Source organism: Lissotriton helveticus, chromosome 7 (genome assembly GCF_964261635.1).
Source record: "Lissotriton helveticus chromosome 7, aLisHel1.1, whole genome shotgun sequence".
NCBI lineage: Eukaryota > Metazoa > Chordata > Amphibia > Caudata > Salamandridae > Lissotriton > Lissotriton helveticus.
This window is the reverse complement of record NC_136068.1, coordinates 831,743,529-831,761,555: the sequence shown is the minus strand read 5'-3', so window position 1 is coordinate 831,761,555 and position 18,027 is coordinate 831,743,529. Positions and strand designations below refer to the sequence as shown.

The following is an 18,027-nucleotide window of genomic DNA, read 5'->3' as shown; positions in this document are numbered from 1 at the left end:
CTGCTCTCTTCGGTGTCTTCTGCAGGACTGCCCTCTTCGGGTTCTTCTGCAGGACTGCCCTCTTCGGGGTCTTCAGCAATTCTGCACCCTTCGGTTTGTGCTCAACGTTGTCTTTATCTGTCTCTTGCATTAGCTTGTGCTTGGCCTCTTACAACTCTTGTGTTTGCTTATGTTTGTTTGATTACATTTCTTGCATCTGCTTAGGCTTGTTTCATCACACTTCTTATATCGGCCAATGCTTGTTTTCTTGCACCACTTCTATTTGCATGTGCTTGTTTTTGACAATGTTTGTTTGGTCTTTGCCAACTCTTGTTTGCTTGCTGCTTGCCTTTGCCACTGCTTGTTCTGCATCTACCACTGCTTGTTTGCTTATCTCTTGTCTTTGCCAAAGCTTGTTTGGTCTACGCCAATGCTTGTTTGGTCTTCGAAAATGCTTGTTTGCTTGCTGCTTGCTTTTGCCAATGCTTAATTTGCATTTATCAATGCTTGTCTGCTTGTCTATTGGCTTCGCCAATGCTTGTTTGGTCTTCGCCAGTGCTTGTTTGGTCTTTGCCAATGCTTGTTCGTTTGCTGCGTGCTTTTGCCAATGCTTGTTTTGCATTTACCAATGCTTATTTCTTAATGTCTATTGTCTTCGCCAATGCTTGTTTGGTCTTTGCCAATGCTTGTTTGTTTGCCTGTTGTTTTTGCCAGTGCTTGTTTTACATCTATAAATGCTTATTTCTTAATGTCTGACACTGCCTGACTTTAAGATGGCCACTTGCAATCCTCACGTAGGGGATGTCCTGACAGCTGCCTGACTCCAAGATGACCACCGACACTGAACTCTCAGCTCACACGAGACTTCATCTCCATTCATTCTCTCAAGGCTGATTCTTTCCCAGGACTCACCGGCAGCCGGTCTTGGAGGCGATGGGGCTTCTTTACAGCCTCTCACTTTCTTGCATTGGTGCAACATCCAGGTAAGATCGGGGTAGGCTCCCGACTTACTTTCTTCAGTCGCCGTCGATCTCGGCCGCCGCGTGCCAAGTCTCACGCATCCGGGGTGAGCTCCCGATATTGGCGCCGAGTGGCGCTCGAAATCAGTCGTCTTTGGCGCTCGACAGCGCTCGTCATTAGGACACTTCCCAAGTCCTGGGCAGCACCGCAGACGCTCCTTAGTCACCGGAGCGGTAGGCAGAGTCGGGGTGGGCTCCCGACTTCTTCTCATGAAGTGCGTGCCGACTTGCACGCATCGGGGGTGAGCCGCGTTTTGGCGCGAACCGGGGCACTGCTTCAAAACGCCCCAGCGCTTACTGGCATTTGCTTCCTCTGGGCTCTACGCAATTAACGGATCGCGGAGCAGGGTCAACTACCGCTGGCCTCTTGATCTGGGCGGCGGCCTCGTGTCTCAACAGCGTTTTTCTTCTCCTTTCATGCTGCAGGGGACGGGACGCTCCTTCAGGGGTTCTGTGGGTAGCAACTGCACCATCCCACCCTCGTCGCCAGTTGTTGTGTCTTTGTCTTAATAACGACAAACACTTTATGTATGTTTATCAAGGAGCTTTATTCTTTGCTTCTTGGTCGGTCCCCGTCCCTACTCTAACTGTCCCTTTCCTGTCTCCGCTCCTCCTCTTCCTGTGGCCCCCTAGCTCCGCCCACTCCCAGATACTAGACTGCATCACAACATTACAGACAGTGTGTGAGTAAAAGAGGCAGGATGTAGAGTACACTGTATGTGAGCAGAGGGTACAGTGTGAGAGCAGACAGGGTGCACAGGGCAATGTACAGGAACAGGCGACAGGTAGCAGAGGAGGAACTAAACAGGTGAAGGAAGCAAGGAAACAGATGTAGGAACACATCACAAAGAGAACAGGAAAAGGAAATGACATCAAACATTACACGATAGGAACCATAATTTTGCGATTGGGAAAATCAGAAAGAAAGAAAGTCAGAGATAGCCAATATGGAAAAGGTAAAGGTAAGAGAATGAAAACCTAAACTGGACTAGCAGCCGTGGAGCTTTAAATCAGCTGCAAACTCTCAGACAAGTGATGACCATTTTGGACATGGAGGTGCAAAGACAGCAACCAGAATACCCGGAGCACAAGAGAAGGCAGCCCTAAATGAGTGAGACTCACTTCCTGCAGCGACAGACAGACCTCTTGTTGAATTCTTGTGATATTTGCGAACCACTGAACCGGGCAAGTGACAGAACACAGGAAAAGAGTAGGAGAGTGAAAGGGAAGAGGCGACTGGTAAGGTGACAGAAACTAGCTCACAGACAGATGAGAGGGGCAGGGTAGTCCATGGATGTGACAGGTGGATATATGAGAGGCACAACCAGCACACAAACTTAAGTAGAGGCAAGAGAGAGGGAATGGTGAGTGGTCGGTGTAAGAGGACAGAACCACCAATGGTGATATGTAAGAGGCCCGGGGAGAAAAGAAGTGCAATGGAGGATGTAACTTTTACTAATCTTGCAAGTTTTATATAATCTAGCCCCCAGCAGGATCCCTACTTTCCTGTATTCTGGCTGGAGTGCTACACGCCATTTGTCTTTCCTGACCACCCTTGAAACATCTTTCTGGCCTCTGTATCAAGACATACCTATTGTTCTCCGCTGTAAAAAATCTCCCAGCAGACTTAAAAACCGTATTAACTTCTCAAATAGCACATTGTTTTCTTTTCCATATACAATCATTAAATGATCTTCACTATATAATATGGAAGACAAGACAATGTGCCTTACATTGGAGAAGAAGAGATCAAGAAACACCAAAAATATGAGATTTAAGAAAAGAAAAGAAAAAGAGAAAATGACCAAAAGCTCATAGTCCCAAAAGTCCAAAGAGTATCCACGCATTTATGATCACTACACCTTGAATTAGGAATATAAAGTGAACAAAAATGGGTGCTGCGCGAACACCCCAGTTGTATTAGTGCAGGGCCATCACCAGCATGCTCACCCAGGTGATAAGTGTGCAAATCGAGCTATATAAACAAATACAACTGTACACCCACCAAAAATTCCGGAATGTTGACGAATTCTAGTGAGTAGAAGCAACGTCACTGAAGCGCAGCAAATAAGAATGAAACCAAACTCCAATTAGGGATACCTTGTTACACGAAATCCAAACTAAATATAAAGAAAGACAGAGTAATGACAGGATAAAATCAATTGTATAGTCACTCTGGTACTACCAATGTGCAAAAACACTAGTTACAGGAAGATGTTATATAAGACTAGAACATTTTGACATGATGATACACCTGTACCATGACCACAGAAACAGCCCGAGTAAACCCATCTGGGTTTCTATTCTTGCACAGTCCCTGGAAATAATATTGTTTGTTGTGATCTTTCTATCTTAACGATACTGTTATTGATAGGCCGTTCCGTATACCGAATATACGACATGCCTATATACGATATATGTGAACGAGCTGTCAATAAAACCTAGCCACAAAAATAAATTCATGATGTGGCTTGTACATGATAAACAAGATATAAAACAGAGTACCCAAGAATAGTAAATGACATCTATGGACTGATCCTGAGATTGAAGTCGATTGCACAATGGCCTGCACAGATTCAAAACATATACTTGTTACCATGGTCAAAACTGCACAATGGTGTGACAAAAAAGTATATAGAGGTGACTTTATCTAAACAAGTTAAAGTTGCTGGGTGTTGGCCCATATCGAAACTAAAAAAGTTACACAGTTAAGTTTTCTGGCCTCCAGTGCCAGACCACTACCCATATGTAGAGTGGCGTTCGTGCCCCACTTACCAAAGATGTATGTATCAATGCCAACACTAGTATTCAGCCATATGGTCAGAGACCCAGACAGCAGGGCTCCACCCGACCCTGGTTTGGCCTGGAATGACAAACACATCCATACTAATATTATAAAGAGAGAGCCCAAACCTTTGAGGCGGGTAATCTCAGTAACCACAGCACCAATCACAACACCCAATACAGCGTTGGAAAGGGCAGTTGCAGCAGAAGGACATAAGCTATGCTGACAGCCACCATATTTTTTTTTAGTTTTGCAGAGTTTTATATAGAGCGAACTTGACCCGAACTGAATCAGGTATCAGAGCGCTTTACATAGCACCAGTTACGTTACATGAGGACCGACATTCATTTTTGTTAGGCACGGGGAGATTAAGTGATTTGCCCAGAATCACCGGATGTTTGGTGTAGTTACCAAGACTCGAACCCAGATCCCCAGGTCCGAGGTCGAGCGCCTTAGCCGTTAGGCCAACTCCTCTATACATTTAAAAGGTAAAAGAACCGTGCCAGCAAAGTAGTCCCTTGTGGGCGTGTCTGCGTTGTGCTGTGGGCGTGGGCTGAGTGCGTGACTAACGCTGGGGGCGTGTGGTATGGCCATCACATCGTGGGCTGTGGGTGTGTGCTGGGGGCGTGACAAACGCTGGGGGCGTGTGCCTGTCCTTCATGCCATGTAAGTCGTATATACAAGCGCCAATTACGTTGCTGCGCAGCATCAAGGGGCACGCTGGGGGTGTGAGAAACGCTGGGGGCGTGTGCTACGTTCTGCCCTTCATGCCATGTGGGTCGTACATTAATCAGAAGATCGTCTGCTGTGGCCGTGTGCTGGAGGCGTGACAAACGCGTTCACCTGGAGGCCTGGTAAGTAACGTTACTGCAGCCTCTCCTGTGCGCTGTTACTGAACTCTCTCATTCAACGAAATTACACGCGCCTGCTACCATCAACCAAGGCTGCATCTGGGCCTCAAGCGGGGGAACACACGCCTGCTAACATCAAACAGGCCTGCATCTGGGCCTCAAGTGGGGGAACACGCAAATGAGCGTGTCTGCGGGGACAATTACTGCAGCCTCTCCTACTCGCTGTCACTCAACTCTCTCATTAAACAGATTTACCCGCGTCTGATAACTCTCTCATTCAACGACATTACACGCGCCTGCTAACATCAACCAGGGCTGTAGCGGGGCTCAGGCAGCGGATCAACACACCGATTACACGCGCCTGCTAACATCAACCAGGGCTGCAGCTGGGCTCAGGCAGCGGATCAACACACCGATTACACGCGCCTGCTAACATCAACCAGGGCTGCAGCTGGGCCTTCTCCGTCCATATTCTAATGAATTAAAAAATGTTGTCTACCGCGAGATTTTAAAATAAATTGCCCTTGCCAAATACACACATTACACACACTCTATTTCATACCCGGACAACGTCGGGACGGGCTGCTAGTATAGTATAAAATAGAACTCTGGACTATGCATTGGGTGCGTAGTTATGAAATCCAAGATAGCAGCACAGACTCACCCGATATTAATGTCCCAATCCTAAATATAGGAAGCAAAACAACAAAAATTCTGAAAATCACTGTATTGGTGCTGCGCAGACAGTCGGTGGAATGTCCGGTCCTCGGTGGATAAGTATCACCTGGACACTCTAAGGTACAACCCTGATAAGTTGACCCCTAGAGACAAAAAAATATATATACATGTATAAATACATCTAGGAACCCAGTAAGAACTAATCTACTTATCAAAGCCCCAGCCCTGGTGTCCAACCCTCGCAAGTAACAACCCGCTCTAAATTGAAACCACTAAAGGGGCTCTCGGCTCTGGTCCCCTCCCCAACAATATATATATATTGCTTAAGTCAGTACAGGTGGAATTTTCGCCTGTAGATTATGTCTGAAAAGGAGACACTATCATTCACGGAAGCTCACATTCAGAATCTGATATCCACCCCCTCTCCTTCTTCCTCAGTTTCGTTCAACACTTCGGCCAAACAACAAAACGAGGCTTAAAAAATTGACTCGCCTGCACAAAAAACACATTCGTACTAAGTTGTATGGGCATTTGATTGCAACCAAGTTTTATCAGGTAATTCTTTGTCCAGCAAGTGCCAGAACCTGTTGGAATGCAGGAGAGTTGTGTTTTAAAGCCACGTAGATTAGTCACACATTTTCTTATACCTGCTTTTTTGCATCATTTATTTTTCAGATTTTCATGAAATATCCATGAATAAGAAGCCCTGATGATAGGCACAGTACTTTAAGCCTGAGCTTTGAAACGCATTGGCATTCTAAAACATTGAGGAACTGTCAAAAGTATAATTTTGAGGTTGAGGGAATCGGACTGAAAAATAAATTCCCCTCCTATATGCAAAAAGTAGTTCCCTCTGTTAGGCTTTTCCTTGATTTTTGGTCTAATTGACAGTCCTAAGGTTTGCAGTGTATTTATGAAATGGTATAAAAAAACGTTTCCTTTTGGAATTGTTGCACACTTCAATGTTTTGTCCATGAATGTAATTTTGTGAATTGTTTCATGTACTATTTATTTATGTCATTTGAAATTTGTGTATTTCCTTTTCCTAATTTTGAATTTAGCCCAAAAAAATCTTAAACAAAATGGTTTAATAAATAACACAAATCAAACATAAAAGGCATTGGTTTGATTGATGCTATAAAGAGATAAAGCTGAAAATAACAAAGGAGTCAGGTACCCCCCTTTGTCTTTGATAAGCTTTCTAAAAGTAGCATTTTCAAAGTTTTAACTGAAAATCCGACTTTACCATTAAAAGGGGTTTTAAATTACATTTCCTCAGACACCAAACATGAAACATTTACGTTTTCACAATCAAACGTTGGCAATTAATAAATGTAATCCAGTGTTATCCTATGGCAAAGGTAGGCGTCACAGTAGTGAAAAGTAAATTTAGGAGTTTTTCACTTCCAGGGCACATAAAATTAAAAAGCACATGTCCAACCTTTTAATTGCAATGCACCATGCCCTATGGGCTACCTAGGGCCTACCTTAGTGGTGACTTCTATTCTATCCCTGTTTAGCAGTGGTAAGGAGCCCGAAGTCCAAAGGTCAACAAAAAACAGCAAAATAAAGGGAACGTGGCAAAAACGTTTGGGGGAAGACCACCCTAAGGCTGACAAGTCTAACAAGGAACAATTGGAAATTCAATGTACTCCCCTTCCTTTTCTCTCTGAGCCCCCAATTTAAGTCATTTCTTAAACTTCTAACTTGCAGGAATCCCTAAGGGCTCATCTTGAGACCATCACTGTTTAATCTGTATCTTAGCCTTCCTCTTTAAATCCTATGGTCGCACTGACTGATTTTCTGTGTACATTATACCGAAATAACCATTTCCTTCTGCAACAATCTGGGCTCTGCCCAATATAACCTTTTAGTACTGCATACAAGCAGTTGCCTCCAGAATGAAGATTACTTCATTAAAACTTTATTGCAAGAAAACAGAGTTTCATTTCTTTAAAAGACCTCCTAGCACATTGTGTTCTTTTGGTGGCAGATGGAACTGGGCCAAACATAACCACGAGTGAGTCAGCAAAAAATATTACCCCAGGCAGAGTACTCCACTCCGCCAGCGGAGTTTGCGGAGATTTATCAACTCCGTGTTCCGCTGGGAATGCAAAGTTGCCGCAAAACTCCGACTCCATAGCGGAGTACAAGGCCAGCACCCTTAATTAAAATGTTTTGTACTGTTCCAAATCCAGAGTGGACTTTTGGACTCCCCTACTTTACAACCTAGACACCTATGGTGTTTTATTGTTAGTTCAGGCTGGTCAATCTGAATTTTTTTTTTTCTCATGGTATTGTGGTGTATGGTAAACCAAGGTGGTCTATAGTCCTAGTTTGGTGATCACTAGCTAAATCAACTACCTCAGACACATGAGATCCCACATCACAGGAAAACTATATCTAGGACCAGACACTTTCAAGTATAAGCTCTTTAAATTGGTTATGTGCCAACAACAAAGAATGAATCCATCTACCAACATCTGCTGGCTCCCTAAACAGTTTTCCCTAAACATATAGTGAAACTACGCTCATGTCTATATGCTCAATGACCATACTGATATTGGGGCATCATGGTGACCAGAGTACCATGGCAGCAGATGATGATGGGGCCAGCACTCAGGAGGCTTCTCCCTCGAATCAACAACTGGCCTCTTGCCTTCATGCTACTCCTCTGGTGCCCACTCTGCCCAAATGATCACCTTGTTGAACTGCAAGGGATCAACCCCCATCCTTGCTCTTGGAGGGGCAGGACTGGAGGGTGAGGTCCCGAAGCCATACTGCATGCGATGGATGCAGCATCCGAAGGGCCCACACCCCATCCCTCCCACCAGCCTGGTGGCCGAGGGACTCCCAGGTGGTACTTGCACCCATGGATGGAGACAAAAGGGTGGCTCAGAGGATGCTTTTAAATAAATCTCAGCAAGGCAGCCCCATCCCCTACTTAGAAAACGTTAACCCAGAATTGGGCACTTTACAAATGATTTAGTACCAGGAGTCAAACAAACATGCGGTACACTAAGGGCAATGGAGGAGGCCCCCTTCCAACTACATTTTAGTCCCAGAGCAAGCTGCTTCATGTACTAGCCCAGAGGCTGGTTGTTCCAGGCCAACTGAGGCTCTATAGCACTATGGATTAATTACAGTTTAGCGAGGATTCTAACTTAGAGAGGCTTTCAGTCATAATCCCATAGATTGTAGCTTTGCGCCATTGGCTCCTGGGCTAAAAACACACGCCAAATATCTGAACCTGTGGTTCCTCTCGTACTGAGCAGGATTACGATTGCAACAACACTTCATTAGTATGGTAAAACAAGCCTGCCTCACGATGGTCTTATCCCAGGACAAGTTTCCTTTTAATGGGTGAACAATCCAATGCTTGATGAATTCTGCTTCAAAATGATATGAAGAGCTGCCACAAAAGGATCAAAAAGCGACCTCGCTATGAATGCTTTGCCTGCCACCAGCCAGTTATCCCTGTTGCAACCTTTCTGACACCTCCTGCTTGAAACCCAAAAAGTCAGAAAGATCATACTAAAAATCAAGATCATGCATGCTTTTGCCCTGCTGCTCAGCGGGAGCTTTCTGTCTGTCCTCCCTGAGCTCACCTTAGGACAACTGTGTTATAGTTTGACAGGTGTACAGCCCCATTCAGACTCCCCATATGCCACTGTACTCAGAGTGGGTTGCGCCCAATGGGAGCTGAGAACTTGGAGCCAAAAGCAAGAGCCCCAACCTCGGGCCACCACACATCACCAGGTAAGTGAGAAAACAAGAGTAGTAGTGATATTTTACTTCGTGGCCCGAGGTCCTCCCACTTATGCCACCAGGTTATCTAGAGTCACTAAAGGGCCAGGTAAGCCCGGAATTAGTCTTGGTTTGAGAAATGCATGAACCCGGTAGGTTAGCGCTCATCAGCATGTATTAGTGTTAGAATTTCCACAGTTATCCCAGTAGCAAATCGAGCTATCAAAGAAACCATAACTTATTTAATGAGCCCTTTGCTGTTTCATTGTACCCACCATGTGTACTTACAGATACATAGCCTAATCTTTGAGATAAGCATATGCTACTGGCAGGATCAACCAGATAGACGCACCTGCTGGCCGGGAGTAGGTGGCACATGCTACTCCTGGAGCTGACCTTCGCAATGCTTGGAAGCCTGATTTGGGAGTCCCATCTTGCCTGCAGGGTGCTGTGGGGACTGGGCAGTGTCATAGGCACTAGCAGGCCCAACCTGCTCTGCAATAGCAGAAGGGAAGGGTGGCCAAGTTCCAGTTTTAGCAAGACACAGAGGTTGCTGCATCATGGCCTGGATTGCCTAGGACCACCCCACCGAACTGTTGTTCAGATCTGCTGTGTAAAAGGCACTAGGTGGAAAAGGGTAATGGACAGGTACATGGGGCCCAGACCACTAGGTAGTATCTAGAGACAAGCGCCACCCCACCTCATCCACTCTGGTCAGACCACTACACAAGCTGTCAGGCTACTAGGCCTTCACTTTGCTCAGTAGCCTCTAGTCGGACAGTCGAGGTAGGATGGAAACAACAGCTGAGACTAGCTAATCATCCCTTCTCTAAATGGACCAAGTGTGCCTAATCAATAAGAGTACAATGATGGCTTAACCAGCCTGAATAGGCCACCCATCACAGGAATGTAAGATTTGCATCCCTCCCTGCTTTCTGGGAAGCAAGGCTCAGTTGAATGAGCCATCAGAGAGGACTGGAAGGGAGCTACAGACTCAGGTTCCTGGGATCCCAGTGTGGGTTGACCTAGGTCCTTGCAGTCCATGGGGAGAAAGACCAGATGACAAGGGGGGTCCCCTGCTACCGTGTTCCAGTTAAGCCAGGGGAAGGCTTCCATGCACACTAAGTGAAACAGGGCCATCATATCAAACCCAACTGACCTCCTGAAGCCCTTTCTGGGCTTGGAGAGGCAAATGAGAACATCCAGACCAGCCCGAGCATCACAATCATAGTACAGTGCTGGCTAAACCACCCCCTGAGCAGACCGCCCTGCACTGGGATGTCAACTTCGTATCTCTGCCTGCTCTCCGGGAAGCAAGGCTCGGAGGAAAAGCCCAACGTTCAGGGTTGGATGGCAGACACAGTCCAAGGCAGCACCTGAACGAGAACTATTGGACCACAAGTGGGTCCCGAGTACCCTGTCCCTACTAATCCAGACCAATGCTACTCCCCTTTTGTATAATCTGTGCACACCGTGTGACAGAGAGAGCCATCATAGAAAATGCACCTGACCTCCTGAAGCCCTGGCTGGAATCAATAGTCAAATGAGCCCTCATTGGGACTTCCAGGACAAGGGTTCCGCAAGCCCATGGAGCAGACAGGGACTCTGATTCCTGGTTTCTCTGAGCCTGAGCTGGGTATCAGGCAAGGAGCTACAAGAGGGCCTCATGGAGCACTGACCGGGGCCCAGTCAGAGCTTCTTAACCCAGAGCAGCAAGGGAGCCCTCCCAGGCCTTCAGGACCCGGTACCAGGTACTGTACGACACAGCTGGAAAAAGGAGCACTGGGTCAGGGGCTTCTGTAATGATACAATGTCAGACTAGAATAGAATGACATTTGCTGTAGAATATAGATTTAGAAGGTTTGGATTTGAAGGAAGGCAGTTACTGTACTGGTGTGGAGAATAAGGTGCAGAGAGCAAGCTGTGCAGGGAAACGGCCAATACATCTCCTGTCACGGAGTCCTGCTGTGCCTGCCTGTTATTTATACGATATCACAGCTTCCACCACAGAACTACTGAACCCATCCAATCAGACTACACTGGATACACTGCCCTCCACACTCCCTTCAGGCTGCCTTGCATGGGGATATCAGTTTTACATCCCTGCCTGCTCGCTGGAAAGCAAGGATTGAAGGTAAGGCCCATTGGACAGGGCAGGAAAATAGCCACAGACTCAGGCCCCTGGCACCCTAGGTCTGGCCAGCCCAGGCCCCTGCAGAACCTGGATAGAAAGACGGGAGGACAATGGGTTTCCTCATACTTTGTTGCTAATAACCTGGAGGAAGGATACCTGCCTTTCATGAAATCCGTGCACACCAAGTGAGAGGGGGCCATCGGAGTGAACATATCTGACCTGAAGCCCTGACTGGGCTTGACGAGTTAAATGAGCCATCATCTGGATTTCCTGGTTAGCCCAGCCACCATGATCACAGTAGAGTGCTGGCTGAATGCTCCCAGAGCAGTCCGCCCTTCAAAGCGTTGTCAACTTTGTAATTTGCATCCCTGCACTCTCCGGAAAGCAAGGCTTAGAGGAAAGGCCCATTGAACAGGGCTGGAAGGAAATTGCAGACTCAGGCCCCCGGAGTCCTTGGGGGTCTGTCCACGCCCTGGGGGCACCTGAGGGAGAATGACTGGACAACAAGGTGGAACCAGGGACCCTGTCCCTACTAATCTGTAGCAGAACTGCCCACCTTTCTTGTAATCTGTGCATTCATAGTGACAAAGGTGGCTGTCAGAGAAAACACACTAACCTTCTAGAGCCCTCTCTGGACTTAAAGAGTCAAAAGAGGCCTCATTGGACTTTTAGGGCAACCCAACCATCTAGACGTGCCATAGGAAACATTACACCTGACCAGATCATCGGGGTTTCGAGTGACCAGATGCCAGGACTCAAAGGATGACCAACTGGTTGCTCTGTGACTTCTGAAAAAGGATTCAACTCATCCTTGTAGGGAACAGGGACTATGAGGCCTGGGCTCTCGGAGCCTGAGCTGGGTATCAGGCTAGGGGCTATGGGGGGGAGCTTCTTAGAGCACCGAACCGGGCCCGGTCAGAGCTTCTAACCCCAGACAAGTAGGGGCAGCCTCCCCAGTCCGTCAGGACCTCCTCCCATGCACTTTGAGACACAGAGGTGTGGAAAATGGAGCCCAGGACCGGGGGAATCCAACCCAAGGCAATTCGGAGCTCGGACAGAGGACTCGGTCAGAGTTTCTTATCCCAGGGAGGCCGCTACAGGCCTACCACCCCCTCCAGTGTTCTTAGAGACATGGCTGGCCATGGAATTAACTCCACCCCAGTTTCCAGCTGGGTCTCTAACCCAGGGCCCAGTCTGAGCTTCTGGATAAGCGGAGGAGACTTCATGAGACCTGTGTTTCTGCCTACAAAGAAGTTATTGGTTCCTGAAACTCCTCTCTGTCTCCTGTCTTTTGTAACTCATGAAAAGATACTGTGATCAAGAAGCTCTGAAAGGTCTCTACTCATTAGTGGCCTGGACTCTGCTCACTGGTGAACTGAACCTGGGCTAGTACTCGATTATCTGACTTTTAGGTCTCTGGAGGACCAACCCGCCTTCCAGGACTAGTCGCTTCCCAGCTTAGAGTCCACCTAAACAGAGACGTTCTTTGCCTTGGCCACATATGAGCATCAGGACCCAAAGGCCTGCCAAGTATTCACTTCATCCGCAAGCTTGTGGCTCAGCCTTGAGGAATGACTGATCTCTGAAAGCTTCCACAGCTTCCAAAGTAGCCACTTGTGCACTAGAGGCACTTCTTGGAGTGGCACATTGAATTAGCTTTCTACAAGCAGACTATCATTGTAGACATATATAACCAATTACATTATGGCTCCACATAGAGACACGTTGATTAGGCAGCTGTTACATTGTAATAAATACACACAGACAGCATCCAATGGTAATGAGAGTGGCTTCTTTATTTAAGTATAAAAAATCAGGAGATCCCTTCCAACAACTTCAGGTCTGGTCTGTATCTTCTACCTAACTGCAAGACTACCAATTCTAAGAATAACATTCTAGTGGTGATGTGACTATTAAAACAGTCAAGTCATCACCTCATGCAGGGCTTTAAGTGGGCCGGGTCCTGCGAGTGCTGAGCACCGGCAGTTCAAAAACGTGTGTGCTGAGATGTGTCCCTATCGTGCTCGCCATTTCTGCCCTCACCCTCCGGGTGAAAAATAAATCTGAACTCTGCAGCAGTACCGCCCTTCACTGCCTTTGATGTAACTTCAGAGAGACTCGTTATAGTTCTTTCAAAATCTCATCACGTCGGAACTGAAGCATTTTCAATGTTATATACAACAAAACCGTAGCTGTTGTTTATTTATGTTACGCAACTAACAACCATTGACAAAACCAACAGTGCTGCCTTGTTGTAGGTGTAATGTTACTTGTTGTATTGTATATCTGGATGTAAGGACAGAAGCAGTAAAATACCAGTCGGGTGGCACACTTTGCTAGGCAATGATTTCTAGCATATGTGTTTTTAAGCGACGCCCTTAATTACATCGGCCACACCCCATTGGGAGGTCCCCCTCCCGTCCCCCTCCCATCCCCCTCCAGTTTTTTCATCCCACTTAAATCCCTGAACTCATTGAAACAGAACTCCCAGGCTGTGTATGGCTACCGTAAACATGGATACAGAATGCCACAGCAGCCTTCTGGTCAGAAATTTCCTAAACACCATACTTGCTGCAGTTCTCCATGCATGCTTCTCTCATGTAAGTAAAACAGATATATGTCATCAGCTTCCTCAGTGTGCCTCTTCAAGTGGGCCCAATGAGGGTTATTATTGTGTAGCTGACATTTACTACCCGACGTAGACCCTTGAGACAGGAGTGTGGAAAAACTAGCTAGAAGGTAAAGCCAGCTGAGGTAGCAGGGCCAACTAAAAGGCACGATTTGCAAAGAGGTTATAAGAATAACTTTTACTGGTAGTCTTAGACTGTTTTCTTATCCAGTGATTCACCAGCTGGAACACATGAACTTGCATGCTCACACATTCTTGTGCAGCCTTTTTTGTATCTTCGAATTCCAAAACGTGACTAAGCTGAGAATCAGAGGATTATGTTGCACAACAGTCCTATTCTCATAAAGGTTTTTTCATTTAGCTTGCCCTTGACCTGATGTTGTTTGTAATCTCCCTCTCTAGAAAAGGAACGGTGCCACCTTTACTGTCAGTCAAAAGAAACTGGTGATGTTGTGTACATGAAAAGGCTGGTTCATGATGGGACACTCTGCTCGTATAAGGACCCTTACAGCGTCTGTGTGCGAGGGGATTGCCTGGTGAGTAAACTCAATAACCTACTGACGTTCATATATGATACTAATAACTTCATTAATTATTTAAAGAGTATCAAAAACATTGACCAGCATAGAACATTACTTTTTAGAAAGTATACAGTGATATTCTTTAAAAAAAAGACTTAAGTATGATTTTGTTGTCCCACCTAATTTCACGTTACTGTTGTGTGTCACAATTTTGAGTTAAAATATATCGACGTGCAAAAATATCGAGTGCTGGCTGTTCACCACTATTGCATTACTATATCATCAAAGTATGCATGCATTAAAGTATAGATATACTGTTCTTAAAGTAGCCGTTCAGAGTGGAGAAAAAAACGATCTCTTCTCGCATTCCTGCATCTGTCACTAATAATAAGCATTCTAGAAAGTTTGTTTGATGACGTCAGCTGGTGTTTTGAAATCTACTGCACCGGAAGGCCCATTTAAGTCCAGATTTATGTGCCATCAGGAAATGGTTAAGGTAAGTAGCTGCTGCGTTAAGAACAGTAATTCAATACTTACCTAGATGTACTTACCTTCACTACTTAGAGATGGTCGTTACTCATTGTTAACTGTGTGGTGAACACCTTGCTGAACAGATAGAGCCATGAGTCTATGCCCATGCGGTCATGTAGGAAGTTGACTCTGTACATACTATACCAAAATTAGGTATAGTGTGTACAGAGTCCAGTGGAACCCCACAGGTAGGCAGAGGTAAAAGTAGATAGCACCCTACTCTCTATTTGTGGTAGTGTGGGCGAGCAGTAAGGCTTTATCAGAGGGTTGTTTTAAGCATTTGTTGTACACACTCAGGCAAGAAATGATGTCACACACTCAAAGACCAATTTGATTGTATAAAAATATTATTTGGATATATTTATTTTCTGGAACCAAGCAAGCCTGGCACAGGTAAGTGTAAATGGTACTTTTCAAGGCATGTTGAACAATATAAGCAAACTGAATGAAAATGACTTTGTTACAGGTTTGTAAACACTTGGAATACAGTTGAAATTACTGTTAGATTACTTTTGATTACTTTACAGATTACTTTATGGATTACTTTTTCTACTCAGTGTGACATGCCTAGATATCACACTGGGACATCTCCTAGAAAAAGGTAAGTAAATCAGTTTTTAGATATTTGCAGTTTTTCAAGTTCTCATACAAAGCCAACTCCACACACAACAATTTTCACAAGAAAGCAGTCAAAGCAGTCCAAGGAGAAGAAAATCGGTTTTACGGTAAGTACTTGGGTTTGGGGATTGGTTTTCTAGCGTTAGAACCAGGGTTCCCCCAGGGTCAAGGATACACTCTCAAAGCAGCCTCAGCGGCACTAGGGCGGCCAGGTGCTGAGTGCTGAGGCCAAATGTTATCCAAATGGGAATTTGGGGGCCTCCATTTGAAGGCTGCTCACAAGCAGGCCACAAGATTGTGCGAGCAAAGCTTCTGGTGTTATGCTCAGGGCAAAGGGGGATCTGAATTAGCACCCATAGTACACCCACAGCGGACAGTGCGGCTGGGTGCAAGGTGCTGTTTTGGCGTTGGGTGCCCTGTTGATTTCAATGGGGATTCTCCGGTTGCAACAAAGACTGCAGGCTCTGGGACTATGATCTTCTGGAGGTGACCACCGGTTGGAAAGGTAAGTTGTGATGCCTGGAAATGCTGGGACACCGTTGGCTGGGCCACCCAAGGTTGTGGGACGTCGGGTGAAGGGGTTTCTGTATGCGTCGGGTTTTCTTATCAGCTCCGGTCACGATCAGGGGGATCCTCAAGAAAAGGTCTGCAAGCATCAACTGGAGATTTGAGGTAGGTCAGAGATCATCAGCTCTCCGGCCAGGATCACCAGGGAGAACTCCTCGTGGTGTTGGGCCACTTGAACTGGGGCCTTGGGTGCAGAGTGGTGCAGACTTGTGGATTTGGCTTGGGCCAGAATCTGTTGGGGAGCAAATTCGGTGCTCACGGGAGACAAAGTCTTGGATTTGGAAGACAGGGCAGGTCCTTTGGGTTCTTGAATGCTGCTGGCTGCATGACACACTGGGATTTTGCTGAAGCAGGTTTGAGGGGCGGACAGGACAGAAGGGCTGGGGCCAAGTCAGTGGGTGTCCTCTTCATCTTAGTTTAGCACAGCTTCTTCAGTCCCTCTTCTTCTCTTCTTCTGGTCGGTTCTTGTCTGAGGAGGCAAGGTTCGGGGTTGCCCCTAAATAGTAGATTTAGGGGTGCTACAGGTAAGTAAAGGTTGGCACCAATGGGTCTCTTCCTTAGGGTGGATACAACCCCTAATATGCCACCCTCCAGTGGGAGAGGGGCATTTGCCTCTCTCTGCTTGGCTGGGTCCCCCATCTGCAAGATGGCGGGGACTGAGAGTTGTGCTTCACCTTGCCTCCCTTACCTGAGGGGTGGGGTGGCAAAGGTGGTCAATCCTCCCTTCCTCACTTGTTTTTTCTGCTGATTATCCCACCGAAAGTGGAGGTCAGAACCGGTGGGAGATAGTTGCTGGAAGCAGCAAAGGGCTGGGGCAGCTCACAAACGTGGCAAGCCTTTGAAGCTTTCCCTTCGTGGTCCCTGCTCATCCTGGGGGAGGAGGCTTGGCACCTCGTCCCTTGATGTGCATTGTTTCAGACCTCAGAGAGCAGCAGGCTCTCGACCTAGGGGTTCAGAAACATGTCTGGTGGTGGCAACTGGCAAGCAGCTACTCAGCCAGGACACTAGACTTAGGTCATTTTTCAGGGGACATCTCTAAGATGCCCTCTGAGTGCATTTTTCATTAAATCCCACACTGGCATCAGTGTGGGTTTAATGTGCTGAGAAGTTTGATACCAAACTTCCCAGTTTTTAGTAAATCCATTTTTGCGCTGTGGAGGATGTAAGGAAAAACTCCCAGCACCATATTCTCTTAATGGCATTACTGTACTTGCAGGGCTCATGCACCTGTACCCACACCACTGTTATAGTGCACTCAGCTAGAGGGGTGGCTGTCCTATGCCAGGGTAGTGGGTTGTAGGCATGGCACACAGGGATATGTGCCATTTCGACTCTTCACTTTGTTCTGCACCAAAACATGCAGCCTGCAATGGCAGTGTGTGTGTAAAGGTACAGAGCCTCTAAGGGTGGCACAATATGTGCTGCAGCCCTTAGAAGCCTTCCCTAGCCACACTGCCCTTAGCACCTGTGGTACCATTTACAAGGCGACCAACACCTGCCTTGACATTCTTCCAATCCCCCTGCCCGGGACGACTAACCTCCCCCAAACCTCCTCTCTAAGGGTCTCCAACACAGCTCCTCCTAACCCCTCCAGCTCGGTTACTGGCCTTGCTAACACTACTGCCCCCAGACCATTGGTCCCCACCCCTCTATCCCCCTCCAGGGTCTCCATGGCTTCTAACACAGCTCAACCTAACCCCCTCAGTTCACGTACCGGCCTTTCTAACGCAATCAACACAAGACCCTCGGTCTCCTCCCGCCATGCTCCCCTCTCGGACTCTGTGTCCGGTACGCCTCAAACTACCTACGATGTAGGGCAAGCTAGCCCTTCTAGCCCACAATCCACGCCTCCTATCTTCCCTAACTCAGCCCATCCTAACCCTCCTAGGACCTCTACCGCGCCCCCACCCCCTTGTATGGACACCAATACTCTGCACTCCAAAGCCACCATACTACTTCAGAGCATCC

The 18,027-nt window shown here is 46.8% G+C and overlaps 1 protein-coding gene across 1 annotated transcript in view; it reads left to right on the top strand.

Moving 5' to 3' along the window:
• The window catches only part of ADAMTS2 (ADAM metallopeptidase with thrombospondin type 1 motif 2), a 1,744,160-nt gene that overhangs the window by 1,452,699 nt on the left and 273,434 nt on the right, over positions 1–18,027 (top strand). The window contains exon 13 of the mRNA XM_078653324.1: positions 14,225–14,358. Coding sequence (XP_078509450.1) covers positions 14,225–14,358 — 134 coding nt within the window. The remainder of the gene's footprint in view (positions 1–14,224; positions 14,359–18,027) is intronic.